The 21,860-nt window shown below is 34.1% G+C and overlaps 4 protein-coding genes and 1 pseudogene across 5 annotated transcripts; 2 read left to right on the top strand and 3 right to left on the bottom strand.

Annotated features, from left to right (window-relative positions):
• The first annotated feature begins 256 nt into the window (after positions 1-256).
• On the top strand, positions 257-4,602 carry LOC143626872 (uncharacterized). The gene is made up of 14 exons (XM_077096817.1): positions 257-352; positions 1,869-1,942; positions 2,030-2,174; positions 2,264-2,352; positions 2,462-2,597; positions 2,674-2,867; positions 2,936-3,081; positions 3,172-3,270; positions 3,355-3,446; positions 3,532-3,633; positions 3,708-3,814; positions 3,893-3,980; positions 4,056-4,213; positions 4,285-4,602. Exons 1-14 carry the CDS (start codon positions 257-259, stop codon positions 4,502-4,504), a joined length of 1,746 nt encoding a protein of 581 aa, XP_076952932.1. The 3' UTR covers positions 4,505-4,602.
• Positions 4,603-5,543: 941 nt separating this feature from the next.
• On the bottom strand, positions 5,544-7,499 carry LOC143626823 (arginine-specific demethylase JMJ22). Its single transcript, XM_077096781.1, has 2 exons — positions 6,259-7,499; positions 5,544-5,816 (listed from the first exon to the last, which is right to left on the bottom strand). The coding sequence occupies exons 1-2, from the start codon at positions 7,497-7,499 to the stop codon at positions 5,576-5,578; spliced, it is 1,482 nt and encodes a 493-aa protein (XP_076952896.1). The 3' UTR covers positions 5,544-5,575.
• Positions 7,500-9,804: 2,305 nt separating this feature from the next.
• LOC143626821 (syntaxin-132-like) lies at positions 9,805-14,828 on the bottom strand. The gene is made up of 12 exons (XM_077096780.1): positions 14,811-14,828; positions 12,808-12,903; positions 12,667-12,723; positions 11,913-11,961; positions 11,750-11,838; positions 11,593-11,666; positions 11,410-11,513; positions 11,278-11,303; positions 11,103-11,180; positions 10,910-10,990; positions 10,707-10,772; positions 9,805-10,127 (listed from the first exon to the last, which is right to left on the bottom strand). The coding sequence occupies exons 1-12, from the start codon at positions 14,826-14,828 to the stop codon at positions 9,954-9,956; spliced, it is 912 nt and encodes a 303-aa protein (XP_076952895.1). The 3' UTR covers positions 9,805-9,953.
• A 4,217-nt stretch (positions 14,829-19,045) lies between these two features.
• LOC143626820 (annexin Gh1-like) lies at positions 19,046-21,097 on the top strand. Its single transcript, XM_077096779.1, has 4 exons — positions 19,046-19,633; positions 19,857-20,066; positions 20,211-20,300; positions 20,773-21,097. The coding sequence occupies exons 1-4, from the start codon at positions 19,193-19,195 to the stop codon at positions 20,986-20,988; spliced, it is 957 nt and encodes a 318-aa protein (XP_076952894.1). The 5' UTR covers positions 19,046-19,192; the 3' UTR covers positions 20,989-21,097.
• Positions 21,098-21,201: 104 nt separating this feature from the next.
• Positions 21,202-21,860, bottom strand: LOC143626819 (blue copper protein 1b-like; annotated as a pseudogene). The gene is made up of 2 exons (XR_013152493.1): positions 21,672-21,860; positions 21,202-21,565 (listed from the first exon to the last, which is right to left on the bottom strand). The product of XR_013152493.1 is annotated as a blue copper protein 1b-like (transcript).

Raw genomic sequence — 21,860 nt, 5'->3', positions numbered from 1 at the left:
TGACGACGACAATGATGTAACTAATCTAGTATAAAGTTAATAATTATTTGGGTCTAAATTAAAAAAAAAACACGAGGGTTGTTTGTGTAAAAGTCAGCCGGCCGATGGAGGGAAACCCAAATTGGTTCAAAATCAAAACATTTCCGCTTTAAACCAATTTTACTGCTCAGATATTTTGCCCTGAGAAATTAATTATTAACAACTCCTCATTCATTCTCACGGATCCGTAATCGATCGTGTAATTCGGATCGGTGAAATGGCGAAAGTAGCAACTCGGATGCAGTCGGCTATGTTTTCGGAAGGTGGATCATCGAGTGGTGGAATCAAACGGAAGACGCCTTCTGAGTTAAGAGTAAGTCATACTACTAGTATTATCTTCATTCCAGATCTGTTTATTATTATTATTATTATTATTATTTAATTGTGTTTGCTTGTATACTTATGATTGTGATTGAATATGTTTGGATTGTGACTGAATAAGGCTGAATTTACTGAGTTTATGTTATTTACAAGTCTAATTGTACTAGGATCTAAGCAGTTAATGCGGAAAAATGTAGGATATCAGTCAAGGACTGATATTTGAGATATCACCATATTGGTAATTTTAATATTATATATATATATATAGACACTAACAATTTAGTATATTACTTATATTATTAACATATTATCCTTTTGCAACTTGCAAAACAATAACAATTGTAGCAAGTAGGAACTGATTTAAGACTTAAAATACTAATATTAGACACTAACAATTGACAAATACTACTTAAAACATTGATATCGGGAAAATCAGTGATATATTGGTATTGATATTATCGGTACCGATATTTCACACGAGGACCGATAACCGATATCTTGCCGATATTGACTACATAGAATTATGCAGAATGTTGGTAATTCAGACAGTATTCACAAGTTGGTGAATATGGAAGGACCTAAGTTGACAAGCAGGCCAAGTTTTCTAATTGTACTAGGATTAGGATGGTAATGGCTTGGTCACAAAGTTAGGGTTAGATCGGTAATATAGGGCTTGTGTAGAGGATTTGGATGTGTCATCAATAGAAATTATTGTAAGGAGTTCTTGAGTAAGTGATAGGGAATAGGGATCGACTCTAGACGAATCAATCTCCTGAGCAGGTTAGACTCCAAAGAATATAGACGGGAGAGAACGAGGCGTTGCTGCCAATTTTCTATATTTTCATTCATTACCACATGTTAAACAAGGGCATTCCTTTATAGGCTTCATGGTAGCTACGTGGAATACTGGTTAACGGGAAGTGTGCACGCATCAGTACAATTTTTTTTGTATGAATAAAGTGTTTATCGTTCCTGTGCTTTGATAGAACATTGTATTGAAGTTGCAGTAATTATTCACTAGTTTGTTCATCCTGAAAAAGAAATATGGAATGAATTTGAACATGAGCTTGTGACTTTGCTATCCAAAGTTACAAAAGATTGACAAATTTTAAACTAATATGTATTGGATTACGATAATATGTTAGCAAATTAAGTAGTAAAATGTTAGCTAAAGTTAAACTATTGCATCACTATGGAAGTGCTGGTACAATTAAAATTTTAATAGTATTAAACATATATATTTTATCTTCTTTTGTAGCATTTAGCACAAGAAATACGAAAATCAGTTTCAGTGTCATGGATGCATACATTTTAGACCAGTTACAATGCATATGATTGCTAATGAGTGTAACTTAAGGCATCACAATTAGCTTCTACACACTTCAGACATGCTAAATCCATGCACTGATTAGCATGTGTAATTTGACAAAACAGTATCACACACATATTGTTGTTAGCACTAAGATAACAAATACTAAGTATAATTTTGACTTGTGATAAAATTGCAGGCTGAGCAGTTGAAGCGAAAGAACATTGTTGAGATAATGAATGAATTTCCAACACCTGAGTTTGGTTCCACTCGGTATTAAGCACACCACCTGAACGACTTGTTTTTTTTTTTAAATAGTTATTTTTATGTATTCAACTAACAGTAACTTTTTATTGACAGAAATGCTAATGTAGTCACGTCTGAACCTCTTAAACCTCTTTCATTTAAAAATCCCAAATACATCGACACTCGAGTGGATGAAGTGTTTCCAAGTAGGAAAAACAGTCTGAGGCTTAAAATGCTATCTGGAAAAGAAAATGTGAAGGTCTGCATCATATCTCTCATTTGCTAAAACATGGTTTGATAACGTAACCTTCAAATTTCTAATTAGCTCTTATTGTATAAACATTTCAGGAAAACATTATTGTTGATCAAACTGACTGCTTAAAGAATTCTTTATTTTCTTCAAGGCTTGCTGCTGATAAGCAGCCACTGTGTTCGGGGTACATATTTGTTTATTTATAACTGTATTTTTTTATTAAGCTTTGACTCATTGTTAATCTGCAACGCATGATTCATTTAGTTTTATTTCACTTCATCTTGGTTTTGCAGTTCTAAAGAAACACATGCTTCAACTTCAACTAAACAATCTCACATCACAACCAAAAAGTGTAACATAAGCATGTTTCGTAGTGTTGTGGAGTTGTCAACCGGGGGTGAAAAATCATCTGGCTTTTCTGTTGATATGGTATTTTTTTTTCTGCCTGTACTTTTTTTGATATGTATAATTTTATGTTAAGACAATTAAGAATATTCTATTATAGGATGAAGCCTTCAAAGGGCTTGCAGCTCGTCCACCTTCTAACATCTCAGTGTCACACACTGAATCTGTTGACGGAAAAACAAATTCTACATCAGAAAGTTTTTGCTCAGAGTTTAATATATCTGGCCATAAAATCCCACTGGATTTCACATTGAAAACTAGCATGCGTGTCATTGCTTCATCCTCAGTTAATTGGTAAGCTTTTGGGTTTCTTACAAAGTAAAATGTTTAAAGATCCATTATAACTTTTTATAACCATTCAGGTTTCATCGATTGATGAATCAGCACACATTCAACGGCTCAACGGCCCAAATTTCCAATACAAAAGCTTTGTATTCTTGGGTGTATCCACAGAGCTCTTTGCCTCCTTCAGTCATATCTGCATTAAATATAGCTTCAAAAGGGGAAGGTATTAATATAATAATATTATAGCAAAAAAGAAGAAAAGCCGGTTTTGTCTTTTGGTTATGTGGCATAATTGTTTTATATAAACTTGTAGGTAAAATGGATTTCTTGACCAAACGCCAGTTGGCATGGGAGACCTCATTTCGTAGCCTTTATATCATGCTACGAAAAAACATCTGTAGTTTATTTTATGGTAGTTTTTGTTAATCAAATTATTATACATTATTCATCTGTGTTACATTTCTCTAACATATACATTTTTCTTGCAAGTTTACAGTCTGCACAGGACAGTTTGTGGCAATGTTCACTAACACCAGTGCTTATATATCCCAATCAACAAGACACATAAGGTCACTGTTAAAAGAACAAGTACGCCTTTCTCATCATTCCATCAAGGGCATATTAGTCTTTTCACTTCTTTGTTCTCGTGCTAAATTATTTTTATGTATTTAAGGACATCTCTTTTACTATGCCCCTGTGTCATTCTAAAGTCGAGCAAGTAACCACAGAAGACCTCTTTGAGCTTTCCGAGATTGAAAAACACAATCTGGGGCAGGTATTATGATATTATCTGATCTACCCCTGATCCTGATTCCTGATTCGGGTTGACCTGTTTACATGTTTATGCAGACTAGACGTACAGTTTCTCTATCTGACGTGGATAATACTCCAGAATCTTTATTGGTGTTTGGCAATAATAATGTACAAGGGTTATATGACTTTCTGCTTAATTATCGGTGAGCAGATAAATCTTTTAAACTTCAATAATTTCTTACTTTTTAAATATCTAAGTCTTTGTTTTTTTTTTGTTGCAGGTTTCTTTTACCGACTCTGAATGTCTTAGACGTTCCTTTACTTTATTCACCAGTACCATTTGACAATGCTGCTGTTTCTGCACCCGAGGTTTGTTTGCAACTCTTAAGTATCTTATCAATGTTGTCGAAGTCAAACTAAGTTTTTAACATATTTGGTCAACAGGTTAAATGCAAGGAGGTGAGGAGAATTGATAATATTTCCGGTTTAGCCTCTACTTCTCATTACATTATTGAAATCAAGGATGCATATCTTCCTCCATGGATAACCAGTAGCGTATTTGATACACTACGGTCCAATGGTGATGACAGCTTTGAGGCAAGGTGAGTAGTTTGATTTTTTATAGATTATTTTGTTATTGGTTCACTAAATGTGTACATGTTCTAACACGCAGTTTTGTGACCGAACCCATGTCGATTGGTTTGAACGTTGGTCTTGACATTGTTAACCACAAGTCCGAGCTGCCCAAAGACACACCGGTTGAAGGGTTACATGATCCAGATGGTCCGTTTGGTGTTAGAAATGCTGTTGTTTCTCATCATTTGAGTCGAGGCTTTTTGAAAGGCGTAAAATACTCTAATGATTCTTACACTGTTTCTCTCTCACCAGTGTGAAGTTATTTTGTTTGCATAAATGGTGTGTTTATGTTCTCTTTTTCTAAATGTTAACTTTTAACCAACGGTGCGGTTGGATCAAAGCTGTCTAATTTAATGTTACTATTCAAAAAGGCGCAACGTGTTGCATGTTTGCCTTCCGTTTTGATGTAAACACTACTCTTTAGTGTTACTTGGTTTAGGTTGTACATCGGTTCCTCCATGCAGCAGCATAATTTTTTATGGCTTGGTTTTGCTGATTTTGACAAATTATAGGTCAAACTACAAACTACAGTTTCAGAAAATAACAAATCAAACAGGCAAAGTTAGACTCGAAACAAAATAAAACGATAAATATAGATTGTTTATGAATATAATACATATACAAATATACCTAACAGTGTACTTCAGTAAATTCCAAACTTTCAATAGTAAGCAGGATCGTGAAACTGTTAAAACTGTCAATCGAATTCTAAATCAAACTATAAACTTCAAATTGAGTAACTTGTTTTGGTTCAGGCAATTTGGAAGGCTTCAAATCAGTAGTTAAGGTCCTGTAGTATAACTTAACGTCCAAGGCGTTAAAGCTGATTTGACAAGGGTCAACAAGTGTGATACCACTCCCTTCAGGGTTAAGGGGCGTTAAAGGCAAAATGGGTTGAAATGTTAACAAGCTTTAAAATCTTCTATACTCACATACAATGATTTAAGAGAGTTAAGCATTTCATTTAGGTGAGATGGAATAAAAAGGATAAAGTGGGTTATGTAACGATTACGTGAAGTTAAGGAGCATATGCATACCGCATGGCCTTATAAGGCAATCTATGATCATCAAAACCAAATGCATACAATGAATCTTTCTATCAAAATTTCAATAATGTCACAAACCCAAAAATGTTCTTGAAGCAAAATTACAAAGGGATCAATAAAACAACAAAAGCAGGATAAACGAAAACGAAACGATGAATAAGGCGGTGTTTCGACTCAGGGAAAAGAAATGAAAATGGTAACTTTGTGTTCGGTTTGAGAGTATGAGTTCTAAAATCATATCTTTAAAACAGGCGTCTTTAACCGAATCCCATCCTCATTCTTCTAAAACGAAAACTTAAAACCACCCGAATTGGAGTCTTTAACCGAATCCCAGAAAGACAGTTTCTCCAGCTCAGCTTTTTTCTTCTCCGCTTCCTTGGCCAGCTCATCAATGGTCCCGGGAAAAGATGCTTCAATGGCTTTCTTGAACTTGTCATGTAGATTCACTCGGTCTCGTGTTCCTGACACAAGCGTGCTTGCATTTGGTTTCTTAAGAAAATCAAGCACGTTTAACAAATTCCTCCTACACAATCACAACACATACGAATAAGCAGTTAGTGCGGAAAAATATCGGATGTCGCTCGAAGACCGATATTTGAGATATCGGTAATTTTAATATCATGTAGAATTTATATATACAACACTTTAACACTAACAATTTAGTATACTCTCCTATTAACAAATTATCATTTTGCAACTTGCAAATCACAAGAACTGATTAAGGCTCAAAACACCAACATTAAACGCTAAAAGTTGAAAATTAAGACTGGAAAGGGAATATCAGTGATATATCGATCAAATATTGATCCAATATCGGTCAATATCGCCGACATTATCGGTACCGATATTTTAACAAATATTTTACCAAAGGACCGATAACCGATATATCACTGATATACGGTGATATATCGGTGATATCGATACAAAACTATAACAAATCAGGGGTTAATATTTAATAAAAGTACCTGCTAACAAAATTTTGTGTTATCGCGATAGAATCCTCGAGGTTTATAACCAAATGCCACCATCCATTAGGCACAAAAATCACTTCACCAGCTTTACACACACATTCAACAGGTCTCTTCTTCCATGTTTTAGTAGCCTCATAAAAGTTCATAAACCACTCGTTTATCGACACGGGACACGCGACCTCAGCACCATCCGCGCTCGGGTACACCCCAGGCGGGACCACATCAGGAGGAAACAAAACCCATTTCTTCGACCCTTTCACCACCGCATTCCAAGCCGACGTGGAATTAGGATCGATGTGAAACGATGATCCTGACCCTGCAGGTCCGATAATAATCCACCTATAATCCGGCCTCTCATCGCCCAAAACACTAAACAAATCCTCGTTAAAATAAACCGGGACTTCATAATCTTGACCCAATTTAGTAACTTTATTCGCAAACCTCGGGTCGAAAAGATACAACGGCCGTTCCTCTTGCGCTTGATCCGCGTACACAAAGTAATCATTCATCGTCATCTGCGTCGGTCCAACCGAAAACCGAACATCCCCACAAACTTCCACCAAATAATCCCTACCCCATTTCTTCATAGCACCCCAATTATCCAAACACCCTTCCAACAAAACCGGCTTATTCAACCCCTCGAAATCCCTCACAAACTCATCAACCGAAATCCCTTTTCGCCGAATAATATTATCCCTCACCAACCACTCATCTTTCATTTCAAGATTAGCACAAAGCCAGCTCTGAAACAAATAATCTGAATAAAAATCTTGCACCTTTAACCCTAAAGATCCCACCTTCGAATAATAATTCGGATACCTTTTGGCGACATATGTTGACTTCCAAGAGCCTTTAAACAAAAACCCATGTGGAGAACTGTCCAAAACAAGATTCTTCCAAATAGGTTCATGATTACAGAACACATACAGTGATTTGCTAACAGTTGACAAAACCCCTAAATGGGTGGCTTCTAGAAGCCCTAGAATATCAAGAATGAGTTCATCTGTTAAGGTTTGGATGGTACCTAAGCCTGTGGTTCTTGAATTGTGGTGGGATGAGGCTAGGTAGAGGTTACCCAGTGGCTGGACTCCTAAAGCTTGTGACTTTAAGCTGAATTCATGAGAATCTTGAGTTCTTGAATTAGGGTTTTGTTTAGGGGTTTTGGAGGTGGATTTGTGGGGTTTTCTGCGTTTTTTCTTGCGGATTTGCTTTAATAATGTTCTGCATGCAAACATTGTAATTGCTGATTAAAGAGATGCTTGCTGGGATGTATATGTAGGGTTTATGAGTATATTGACTATTGAAGTTTGGGGGTTTAGAGTGAATGAAAGTAAGAGTGTGTTTGGGATCAAGTCACAAATGCCTTTCTTTTTTCCTTCTAATATTGTTTATGTATTTATGTATCTATATTATTACATTAAAAATCATAATATTTTCTCTTATTTTTAGTTGTATAATACTAGTTTTTATCCCTTGTATTACGAGAGTTTGTTTACGTTATTCGTTTCCAATACTTATATATCTTTTGGATTTTAATTTTATTTATTGTAAGAAAGTTAATAATATATTTAGGGTTTTATGATGAAATGATGTCATAAATAAATGAGATGTTATAACGCGGTTTAAAAACTATCTGGGTTTGGTAAGACCCATGACACGCTTATTTTATTTTACAAGAAAATTGTTTCTTAATTATAAATAATATCATTTTTTTTAAATCAGATATTAATTTTCAGTATGTACCCAATTTAAGATTTTTATATAAAAATATTTGGTGAGATTAATTTTTAATTTAATGAGATGTTATAACATGTTTAAGGGCTATCTGAGTTTGTTTAGATCCATACCCGTGAATTCGGGTCAAATGCATAAGAAACCTCTATTTACAAATAAAGCAATCTGGTGGCTTGAGATGGGTGGAGATATTTTAAAGGTTTGTTTATATATATTTAAGATTTTTTTATATCTTTATCATTATCTTTTTTCTCTCCTTCACTCACAATCACTTTCAGAAAATATTATAAAATTATACAATGTGAAAAATAGAAACGCAAATTTAACTTTCCTATTTAACATTTGCTCTCTTCTCTATTTATAACTATACCATATAATTTGCAAACTCAAATCACGTATTTATAGGGAACGGACTGAGAATGCTCTTAAAATGACTTATTAACTTATGAATTTTTTTAAAAGGAGTTTTTAATAAAAGTGTTTGGATTAACTTATGTGACGGGAAAGATAAAATGACAAAAAAAGGCACTCTTTTTTAAAAGAGCGTAAAGGGTTTCGATGGTTTAAGGGGGTGTAATAGGTAAATCAAACACAATAAGTTAATAAATTACACTTCTCTGACTTATCAAAACCATGATAGAGGTACGGTGTGCCTACATCCCACCCTCCCCAGACCCTACTTATAGCTTTGCTGTCGGTGGGATTTTACTGGGCATGATTGATTGATTGATTGATTGATTGATTGACTTATCAAAACCTTCTTATTTTTTCTTGTCAATAAGTTAAAATCCATAAGTTCGTTTTGTTTATCAAACAACTTATATAACTTATTGAAAAATTAATAAGTTATAAAGGAGACTCAAATAAGCAATCCCAGACATCGCCTAAGAAACACTAACAAAAAAATGTCCGTTAAAAAACATGAAAAAGTCACAAAGTAAACACATAAATATAGAAGCTTCTGACGTGGCTTGAACTCAGCTCGTTTTACTTATATAAGTTTGAGCTTGACTCATTTTAGATCCGTTTGAGATCTGTTTCTATGGCTCGAGCTCGGCTCGATTCAGCCATTTATTAATTATTAGTTATTTATGCATTCTTATTATTTTTAATATATTATAATTATATGTTTATATATGATAATAATAATAATAATAATAATAGTTACATATAAATGTATAAATAATATTTTAAATAAAAATAATATAAATAGTAGGCTTGTAAGCCGACTCTAGTTCGATAAGTGAAGCTTGGGCTAGGGCTCGTTTATTAAACAAGCTTACTTTTAGAATTGAGCTCCAGCTTGAGATCATTTAAGGTTGGCTCGTTTACACACTACTAACGTCGTATTGTGCATCTATGTCTGTGGATTATTTTTGACGAATGGGTGGGACAGCCAGAGGCTTTTGGGGCCCCACCCTAAATCTTATGTCATAAGCGTTTATAATTTGTGGGTCCTCAGGTGGGCCACCTGATTGGGTGGTCCAAATGTTTTTTGGTAGTTCCAATGGGATAGGATGACTGGATCTGCCCGGATTCAGGTCTATGTCTCTTCATGTGTGATATTCTTGATCTTAATACTCATAGACAGATTTTTGAGGGGTTTGATATAATTGCCCAAAACTTGTTAAACATATATATAATTTGTAACCTTGTTAAACATGCATATAATTCGTAACAAAACATGTATCTCTATGACCAAACTAGTACATCGACTACAGGACGAGTATGTTTTTAAGAAATAACTTGAATTCTCGATAGAGTTTTGTAAAAACATGCCAAAATGACAATGATTTCGGTTCGTATGAACAAGCACTAAAAGACAGTAAGTCTTCTTGTCTTCATGGTTGAAGACATACATAAAACTATGATATCAAAGTCATAGAAGAGGTCTCATTTTGTACAAGTATAAGGTCAAATGATGTTTTGCATCGCTAAGATTGAACCGCGCCTATTTAAGCACCTTTGATACTCTTCCACGGTTTGAGTACAACAACAAGAATAACCGCGATAACTATGAGCAAAATGATAATAGCACAACAAGCCCATTTCCTCGAGTTTTTCTGTAGCTTCTTTGTCTTTTGAAGGGCCTTGTTCCCGCTTTGAACATGATCAACCGCAGTCAACACCTATATACATCAGACACAAATCCTAAATTATACAAAATGAACTAAGCAATTTTTTAAACTGAAAAGTAGTGATTACATCGAAACAGAAGGCAAGCGGACAACAAGCTGTGCCACTACCCTTTTTTGAATGGCAAAACCCAATATTTTAAGGCAAATTGGAAATAAATAATCCCAACTTTTGTGTATTGGCCGATAATAATCCCAACTTTAAAAATCACTATCAGCGGTCCCAACTTTCAACTATTTTTGTCTCAATGGACCTCAGTTAAAAAACACTTAACGCCGTTAAGTTTTTTCCCGAGTTTCAAACCGATGTTTTAGGGCTTTTGATCGGAAGAACGGCATGATTCGACTGATGTAAAACTTCTCTCGAAACGGTGATTCAAATGACTTGATTTTTGTTAATTGGAAATTCAAACACCCGAATAACATTACTTTAAACTTCTTTTAAAAACTACATTGGCTGATCTTGGAGTCATAACATTACTATGCATGACCCGTTGAACTCGGCAAAAATCGAATAACATGTTGGTTTGATTTTATTATGTTCAGTTTCATGGTTTATTAGTTTGAACTTACATGTGTCTCTATGTTATCTAGCATTTCTCCTTGAGCATCAACTAATATAGCCATGTCTTGAAATATCTGCAAGAATAATATAAGTTTGACCCTTTTTAAAAGTCAACCATTTCAAATCATTCATACCTCAAATCTTGAAATATCTGCAAGAATAACATAAGTTTGACCCATATTAAAAGTCAACCATTTCAAATCATTCATACCTGTTGCAACTCAAGAAGCCTCCTTTCTACTTCTATAACCGCATCCTGGCGTTCGTGGATCTCTGCAAGTGTATCAACCACCTGCACTTACACTCTGGAACTTAATCTTATATAACACAAAGTAACAACACACACACGAAACTAACAACGGTTAAAGCAAAATGTAAAAAAAAAAAAAAAACTAAGAACGAACCTGGCCTCTTCCATGTTCCCGAATTGCTTTTTGGAAGATTTGTTCACTATCGCCCGTCTCTATTAGTCGATCGATTGTCTAGTGAAGAGTAAGCGATAATCAGCTCATACGAGTGGGCCCCAGGGGGCGCATAATGCCGTTTTTCTTGAAAATTTGAGAGTGAAAGATACCTTACCTCTTCATCTGCTTTAGTTCCCGTTACTGACGATAATTAAACGAAAACGTAACGTTTATTTAGACACAATGCAAAATTATGTAATCATTGGTTATGCACTTATGTTATGCAGTTAAGGTAAGAGTTTAATACCTGTAAAGACGCGTCTTTCAACAACTGCGCGATGCCCTTCATGTATAGTTTCTCTTAGTGTCTGAAATTCTGTCACCTTGTCTTTGAACTTCTTTTTTAAGGCACTGCCAACAAAGATTTAATAACAACAATGAAAATATTTAATTATAAATATTTGAAATTAAAAGTGTGATATACTATTACAGTGTAGCTGCAGTTCTTGATCTGTCAACACCAGTTCCTTGACCGCATCCCGGTTTTTGTCTACTCGCCAAGTTCTTGAATTAAAAAAAATATAAATTATGAGTTAAAGATTCATAATATGAGATTTGAGTTCGCTGTAAACCGTTCATCGACTAACCTCCTTATCAAGTTCCTCGATTTTTGCTTTAATAACACGAGCAATCTTTCCAACTTCGTTCACATCGTTCTCCATTCGTTGCTTGATTGCTGTTACTCAACATATTAATATATTATTAATATTAACCTTATAATCGGTATCAGCATTTGCAATATGATGTTACCTTTCATGGCAGCAGCCTTGGTTACTGATTTCGATTCCTCATGAGCATTCTGCATATAAATTTTGTGTGTTACAAAACACTTATATTTCAAAAACTTAGGTGCTGTTTGTTTTTTCAAAAAAGGTCTGCGCAGGCTCTTTTGTCTGCGACACGCATACATTGCCATCTGCAGACTGTTTGTTTTTTTGAAGACGTTTCATTAAAAAACGTCTGCGTGAACTCTTCTTGGTGCAGACTTGGTCCATCAACTTCTAAGATCTTCTAAGGTCTGCAGAGGGTTAAATACCACCACCTAACAACACCCATTGTCCACCATCACCACCACCTCCACCCACCGTCCAACCACCACCCGCCACCACCACCATCCACCACCGCCGTCCACCACCACCTAACAACGCCCATTGTCCACCATCACCACCACCGTCCACCCACCGCCTCAACCCACCATCCGCCACCACCACCGTCCACCACCTACCAACACCGTCTACCACCACCACCACAACCCATCATCACCCACCGTCCGCCATTACCACCGTCCACCACCTACCACCATTGTCCACCACCACCACCTCTCGCACGCCACCACCAGTTTATTTTAGCAATCTACAAACGTTAAAAAACAAACAGTCTTCTTCTTGTAGACTGCAGAGGTTTGGTCCACCCCTGCTACATATGTCTGCAGCAGATGTGGTCCACATATTGCAGACATTTTACGCCTTAGTGTGTAAAACTATGAACAAGAGTAAGGAGATACCTGAAGTTTTTTCAAAAGCTTATAAAGTTTCTCGAATTCGTTCTCGATGAGTTGAACCTAATTAAGGTAAGAAGTTAATATTTTGTGAGTTATGCTAACATTATCAAGCAATAACATAAGTTATAGTTATAAATTACTCACTTTCTTAAAAAAATCATCTAACTCAATCTCTGCAGACCTCTTTCCAGCTTCAATATCTCCACCACCATGTGTGCTTCTTTGAGGGCTAGTATATGTCTACAAACAATAAATAAACAGAACAAGTAATCAAATAAAGAAGATAAGATATCAAAAGCATATAATATCACAGGCTGCTAGATACACTTCCTTGAAGATATTAACTGAATTTCCTATGTAGGGGTTGTGCACAGTTTGGTTTGAGTCGGTTTTGGGCTAAACCAAATGGATTTGAAAACTGTTCGGGCTTGGTTTTTGGTTTTCTCGATTTTGCCATTTGGGTTTGAAAATTTTGTAAATTAATAACTAAATGATTATTATACAATTAGGCTAAAATATTTGTGTTACATATTCATTGAATTCTTGTAAATTACTTAAATATATAATTAATGAAATTCTATAAGTTTGGTTCGGTTTTTATTACCTATAAACTTCAAGTTCGGTTTGGGTTTGTTTTGGCTTAAAACCGAACCAATAACTGATATACCAGTTTTTGGATTTTTTAAAGTTGTTTGGTTACAGTTCGGTTCTTTTTTCATATTCTACCATTTGATTTTGAAAATTTTAGATTCTGCCATCAATCGGGCACCTGCTTAAGACACTACATAAAGTAGTTAAACAAGTCATATTATTGTTTGACACTTGTGTTAAGCGCATCACTCTAACCTGCTTAACACGATAAGACCTGCTTTGCCAGCCGTTCGGGCCTAAATCATCTTGTTAATAAATAGTTAATTGATTATCATACATTTGGGCTAAAATATCTGAGTTACGCATTTATTAGATTCTTATAAACTATTGAAGTAAAAAATAAAAAATGAAAATCTATAAGTTCAAGGCACAAGATCGATAGACACTTTATTATTACAAGAGAAGTCTGGCACAAAAACTCGTTACAATAATTCTGGCCTCTACCCAAGCCTTCTATTTAAAGATCTAACTCTAACTTGGTGACTAAAACATAACCATACTAATCTTGTTATATTAAACTAAACCAACTTGTCAACTTAGGTCATTACATATATATACGGTTCAGAAAGCGCAAGCTTATCGTCAAATGTCTCTTCTATTACGAAGACCGCCTAGGCGCGAGGCTTATCCAGGGGATGTCTTTTATTTACATTAACGCCTTTTGGAAAGAGCTTCTACATTAAGTTCTCTTTTAGGTGAAGGAAGTATGACCGCTTTACCAATAGTTGAAACCCATGTGGGAGACGTTTCGGCTTATATTCCTACTAATGTCATTTCGATTACTGATGGACAAATATTCTTATCTGCCGACCTATTCAATGCTGGAATCCGACCCGCTATTAATGTGGGTATCTCTGTTTCCAGAGTGGGTCTGCAACTCAAATTAAAGCCATGAAAAAACTAGCCGGTAAATTAAAACTGGAACTGACACAATTTGCAAAATTAGAAGCTTTTGCACAATTTGCCTCTGATCTTGATAAAGCTACTCAGAATCAATTGACAAGAGGTCAACGATTACGTGAATTTAAGTTACCAACATAAGTTTGGTTTTTACATAAGTTTTTTTTTTGTTTTGTTATTATTACATGTAAAACTAAAACCGAACCGTAAATTCGGTTTCTACACAAACATGAAACCAAACCGTTGTTTTTTTCAATTTCATGCACAACCGTACTTACAAGAGTATAATTCAGACTTGAACCACTAAACACGTATATTCGTGTTTTCGCTCAAATGGATCAATCAAATCCATAACCCCAGACTCGTGTTTTCGCTCCTTTAACACATATATTCGATTTACATACGTAAACAAACGTGCATGTATTCAATACGTAAATGATCACCAATCGAAACTAATGCTAATAATCAGTATCTAAGAGAGACTCATTAGAAACATTTACGTCGAATATCGAAATCAACAAGATATTATTGCAGCTGTAAACAATGCACATAATTAATTAGCAAAAACATAAATCGTGATTGAGAAATGAACTTACAGATAAGAGGTCGTTCATGTCGATACCGAGAGATTGATTCCGGGGTTATTATTGTGGATTTATTCAACTGAGAGAAAGAATGAATGAATGAATGAATGATGATGAAGAAGAAGACATAGACATGCAAATCAAACATTACAACAAGAAGAACCGTGAAGGCACGTACGCTTTGTTTATTTTACAACTTGTTTTGCGTAACTCACATTCATATGCTTTCTTTAAATATATTATTATTATTATTATTATTATTATTATTCACTAACTTGTAAAGTCAATATTAATGTTAAACTAACTAACAAAACCCGGTCATGTTCCAGCTGTAGCGACACATATTTGATTGGTATTAGTTAGATTTGTTATTCAGTTATTGTATCGGTTAGGTTTGTTATGGCAATGTCATTCAGGTTATGGCACCGGAAATAAATAATAAAAGAAAAAAATAATTCGTCAACGCCAAAATACAAAAACTTAACATATTTATAAACCGGCAAGTAACGGTAACGAACCGATTCGAACTCAGGCGATATCAACGAATCGATGCGAATTCGTAAACGTAAATCACTAACAAAAAGCGAGCTTTTGTAAAAGGAAATAATATATTTTAAAGAGAAAAGGAACACATATTTAAAGAAAAAGAATGATGATGTGACACCCTCACAACCTGTCACGTGACCCAAAGAGTAATTCAAGTTAACTCATTAGACATCAGCATTTAGCATTTAGGGGTGTGTGGAATTCCTTATTTTACCTCCTTATAATTTTTCATTAAGATAATAAGTTACAAAAGTGTAACTTATGAAACTTTTTCTCTCACAATATAAGTAATCCCAAACACCTTTTACTTTTCAAAAGTTAATAAGTTATAAGTTGGTGAAAATAAGCAATCTCAAACACCCTCTTAATTTGGGTTTCGTTAAAGAGTGATTTGCATATTTTTTTTAGTGAGAATAAAAGAGTTTATTTAGTTGGGGTTTCATTAAGACTTAATTAAGAGCAACTTCTTCTGTCATTAACTCAACTTTCCATTCTCCCTTGAGTCCTGACCTACTCTATATGCATATTATTGGATGCATTTGTTTGTAATTATAGTTAAGCTATGTGGCAATGAACGCGTCATGTTGGGTCAGATAACATGTCATACCACAAGCTCGGATCAAAATGGCTAACGCGTTTTGTTTAAAATAGATACCTTGGAGATGCTTTGCCACTTCGTAGCAAGACTCACCCTGAAACACATACTAAAATTGTTGATGAATCAATAGTTTAACACAACTTACAACACTTCACTTCAGTAAAAATGAAAATATTTAATTTTCAAAAATAAGATTTATTGAGTCGAAATTAACAAATACCAACCCTCTGTCTAGATACTCCGTGACAAACCAAGAACATTTAATAAACAACTTGTCACATAAGGACGATTAACTTGGTGTTTAGTTGTTTTATTTTCTTGTATGTTCGGGCTTCTTGCGACTTACAAGTTATACGTTTTTTCTTAGTTTATAATATTTGGCCTTTAGAAAAAAGTTGCACGAGTCCATATATGTGAATTTACAAATATAGGCTTCTTTACACAAGGCAAATTCTTATAAACTCCCTAAATTCATTCACACAAATATTAAATTATCCACACAATCACTTTATATAAACTTGACCAAATAATCAGATCTCATAATCGTTTGCACATAGAATCATGATATATTAAGTCCCATGCATCTTTCACGCACACCATCTAACACGTAGTAGCTCGAAAAAACTTTTAGGTTCCCAGTCGTTTAATCAACATTAAATGTACATTAACCATTTCAAAACCCTTTCAATATATTCGTTGTTTTATTTCTGAAAAGAAAAAAAAATAGACATGTTTGACTAAGTTTTTTCAAACATAAACATTGACTTCTAGCATACAATTCTCTAGACATTCTTCTCTAAACTAATCAGATTGCGCCACATATCTGAAGCCGGCAAAGTCTTTATGATGTCTAGAGGGTTGTAGGCTATAATCAACGCCTATTTATGAAAAATCTTGGTTAAATATATCTATTTTAGTAATTTTCCTTCTTTTTTGGTAGATCAATAAATATTAAATCTTATTATATAACAAGTTTCCTCAAAACCATGTTATGTGGTATGAACCTTTGCAATGTGTTACTTCTCATGGTTTTATGTTTTTTTAAAACCCAAACTTAAGGTTTTGTTTTAGTTTTCGTTTTTCATGTAGTATAAAACCAAATCTAACCGAATTTATAAACTTTTACTTTTTATTTTAGGTTATTTATAATAATTTAATAAATATGTAACTCAAAATGATTTAGGCCCGAATCCATTATTTTGGGACAACTTTTTCGGCCCAAAATATTCAATCTCGAATGACAAAACCAAAACCGAACAAAACCCACATCGAAAACCGAAACTAAACGATTTTAAAAACTCAAAATCTAAAGTTTCGATTTTAGTAAAAAACCGACCCTAACCGAACCATGCACACCCCTTATCTGGTTCGCTAATCAACTTACATATGTAAACCATGCACGTAAGAACAATTCTTCAATAAAAAAACATGAATCATGATTAAGAAACTTACTAATAAGAGGCCGTTCATGTTTTGCGTCATATTCATTATTCATGCTTTAATTATTTGCTTTCATTACATATATTACTCAGTATGCTTTTAAATTGAGTGTTAATGCTAAATAATGACAAATAAAAAGTTGGAAAAAAATATATTGAGATTGAAGCATTATAGGATATCTTGAGATGTCAGATAAATGTTAGGGATTTTTAGTATAGAAAATATTGAAGAGTTTTAGAGCTGTCGGGGATATGGGAAAAAAAGAAGAGAAATTTTTTTAAGTTGGGTATCGTTAGGAGCAACTTCTCAATCTCCTGGGTAAAAGAAATATTTGTCATCATCTCGCGCTTTATAGATTTTTTTGAAATTTGAAAGGCCTATAAGCCACGTATAAGGCTATACGTGACAGACCCTCATATAACCCTCGTCTAACACCAGACAGGACACAACACCAAAAACCACACAAACAAACACTCTCAACCAACACTCGACCAAACAAAAAAAAGATGATCTGACTCGATGAACAAACCGTAGTAATTTTGATGAAAAAGAATAAAATATTGATTAAGAAAAATATAACCATAGTAAGTCAAATCTCAAATGATTGAAAGTTTTAATTTTGAAGTGAAGTAGTTAATATGGTCAAAACACATGAACAAAAACCTAACTAACCCTTTTAAAAAACTTTACAAATTTTACACACACTATTAAACATAACTCACTTTTTTAATGAAAAATATTAAAAAAGAACAGTGTTGCACAGACCAAACCAATATCATTCTCAATGTCTACAAGGAAGTCCATTAAAAAGCATCATAAAGCACTTCATATCATAAAGCACTTCACTTGTGCATTACAAAACGAAAATATTTATACATCCTTACCATTAGTCTCTTCTTCACTATTGACACAAAAAAAAGTAACAAAAAGACAAGCGTTCTTTTTCCTTTTTCTTTCTTGTGAATAAAACGTTAAAGAAAGTATCAAACTTTAAAATGAAATATGAACACCAATTATTTTGTAATATAAACATAAATTATTCTGTCCTTTGACCCTGCCAGCAGTTTTGCTGTTTGTAGTGTTTGTAGGATTTACTAGGTACGGACATATGGTTATTGTTGTTATATATCATTTTAAGTGATAAATACGTGATTCATGGATGAATCATCCATTATTAAGTTCATCTACCTCCATCAATGATGGATCTAATATATTGTATATACTAGTGTGTGAATACTATTGGTTTGGCTCATTAGATGATTAGCTCAAATCATTAAATAGGTTAAGTTTATGTAATTTATGAGAAAAAAATCTTGCAAACTTTTATATTTCATCAAGGCTGTCTTAATCTTTTTAAGGTCTAAAGCTTATAACAAAATTTGGGGTCCTTTTCATAAGAAATTGTTTTCGATCCTCTGACTCTGATGTCATTTATGCGTATCTATAATTATAGACTACAAACTCTATTGTCAAACAATATAAAAATTACCTATATATAATTTGTTACTTTTTAGAATATGTGTCATATGAGCCACTCTATATCAGTATTGCATTAAAAAAATATTATTTTTTTATGATAAAGGAAAACTAAATAACCTACAACACAAAACTAAATCGAACACAATAATAATTTTTTATAGATTCAAAAGTTGACCTACCTAACAACTAAGCACACTTTTTTCTTTTCGAAGAAAAGGAAAGGAAAGTGGTCCTTCATGCTAGTGGGCCATGATAACACACCCTTGGCTCCCAAGTTACCACTTTTTTTCTTTATAAAGCACACAAACATTTCATAGAATCTTAACCAACAATGGCAAAACCATCAAGCCAAAGTTCAATTGAAGACATTTGCAAGCAAATTCATGGTTCTTTGGAGAATCCAAGCCTTCTTGTTCGGGTTTTCGCTAGTCAATTAACATTGTGCGAATGCCAAAAGACGCGAGAAAAGTACATGGAAATGTATGGAGAAGATTTACATGAATGTTTACAAAACAAAATTCATGGTCAAACATCAAGAACGCACGAGGTCTTGTCGTTGATGGTGCTTAATCCTCATGAACGTGATGCTATCATGGCGAAAAATGCCATTTTTAAGAAAACGGGCGGTGTCAACTATAAGGTACTCATAGAGATTTATGTTGGTAGGAAATCAAGCCATTTGTTCCTCATTCAACAAGCTTATCAAAGTAAATTTAGAAGGCATTTGGACCAAGACATTATGAGTATTGAACCCCCACATTCTTACCAAAAGGTAAATCTTTTTTTTCTTGTACACATGATACAAAATCATTTATAAAAAGATATCATAAGTTAATTATATCATACCTTATTGATGCATGTATAGCTTTAAATAGTACACTTTAAGTCCCCACTCTTAACAAAAGCTTGTACAAAGTTAAAAGATGAAACTTTTTATGCATGTGAGTACAAACCCACATGGGGAGTGGTTGATTAGAGGTGGGTTTTTTGTGTAGATATTAATGGCATTGGGTGCATCACAAAAAGCTCATAGTGCTGATGCTAGTGTACACATTGGCAAGTGTGATGCACAAAGGCTATTTCAATCAAGGGGGTTCAAGATTGATGAAGGAGTTGTGCTTGAAATTCTAAGTAAAAGAAGCATTCCACAACTCAAACTTACTTTATCAATCTACAAGCATATTTATGGGCAGAGTTATACAAAGGTAAAAAGTTTTCACTTAAGAATTTTAACTTTTATACATTAATTTTTAATTTCTACCATAGCTTTGCTATTGGTTGGATATACTGAGTACGATGATGATGATTTAAAAATGATGGACTTTTAGTTATTTTATTAATTTTTTCAGCATTTGGAAAATGAATATGGTGGAGAGTTTGAAGATGCATTGCAATTTGTGGTGAAATTCCTAAGCAATCCACCAAAATATTATGCAAAGGTGAGTTTTCTTTCCTTTTCAAGTAAAAGTTTAAGAGGAGTCCTTTAAACTTCTAAAAGAACCTTTAAGCAACTTATTTCTTTAAAATAACTTCTTTTTTTTATAAAGTCCTATATAACTTTATAGTATATGGAAAGAAATATTGATAAATTACTTCATGACTTTATAGTGTATAGCAACAAGCCATCTTTATTCTCTTTTATTGGATTCCGTTTAACACATAACCAATTTTACGTAGAGAATTGTAAGAATTATACAAGCAATTGCATCTTTTCATTTAAATTTGATACCTAAGCCGTCTACGTAACTTTTTGCCCCACTCTTTGTCAAAACATTATGTACTGACATGTTATATTGTTCTCATGATTCCTTACTTAAAATTGGTTTTGTATTAAACCCGCCCCTCTTTTATAATTACTATTTGCTTTTAAATATTATTATTATTATGCTTCTCTAAATCATTTAAATACAGACACTAGAAGCAATCATCAAAGGAAGAACAAAAGATGAAGGAAGCTTGGAAAGTATAATTGTGAGTCAAAGTGAGACACATACGAATAAAGTAAGAGAATATTACAAGAATTTATATGGGGTGGACCTCATTGAGGACATATTGGAGAGCTTTCCACATGGGGATTTTAGAGATTTGCTTGTTGCATTAACCATGAAATCTAATATTGATTCATGACTAATTATCTTGGGACATGATGTAATTTTGTTATCTCTCTTATCGTAGGCAGGTAAATATAACCTGATTATATTTGTATACATATAGCTCGATACTGGTGATGCGTTAGTTAAAAAGAATCGGGGACTATCATATAGTATACATGTAATATGCTATTATTAAAATTTCAATCTTGTTTGATTAGTGGACTATCAAATAGGCATTCTTTTATTATTAATATTACACGAGTCACATTAGTGTCAACCGATAAATAGTACATGTTAAACGGTTAACTTAAAATATGACGATTACTGACAAAACAACGACAACCACCACCATGAAAGTCTGATATCCATACTTTGTAGCACTACTTGGTGCGGGTGCTGGAGCAGACCATTGTACGTTTATGACCAACTTTTGGTTTTGTTCGGCACAATGGTTTCCCACACCACAAATGTACCACTTTTTGCCTGGTGCCGCCAAGGTCACAACATCGTGTCCAGTTGTAAGGCCCGTGCCAGGTGCCGGGACTGTGCAATTAGCAAGGCACTAGCGTCCGCTTTATAAACGTTGTGCGCGCCTTTTGGATAGTTGAACACTTAAGCACACAAAAAGTATGGCAAGAGTTAATGAGTTAGCAAAAAAATAACAAAGAAAAACTAATAATATAGAAATTCGGGTTTTAGAAAAATCAAATAATTCACCTAGCTTATCACCGACGTAAAATGTTTTGTCTTGGGCCCACTTCTGATAATCAAAATTGGTCGTCCAACCACTGCCATCCCCGACCACGTATTCAGTTGCCACAATGGTCTTTGGAAGTAACATCACAACCGAAATGGTTAAAACCGCAACGATGTGGCTAAAGGTGGTCATGGCTTGTTGTATTGAGA

The sequence above is a fragment of the Bidens hawaiensis genome, unplaced genomic scaffold (assembly GCF_021521415.1).
Source record: "Bidens hawaiensis isolate Kalapana, Puna unplaced genomic scaffold, B.hawaiensis_p1.1 tig00004525_1, whole genome shotgun sequence".
In the NCBI taxonomy this organism is placed as follows: Eukaryota; Viridiplantae; Streptophyta; class Magnoliopsida; order Asterales; family Asteraceae; genus Bidens; species Bidens hawaiensis.
Note: the sequence above shows the minus strand (reverse complement) of the source record. Positions and strands in the feature narration are given on the sequence as shown.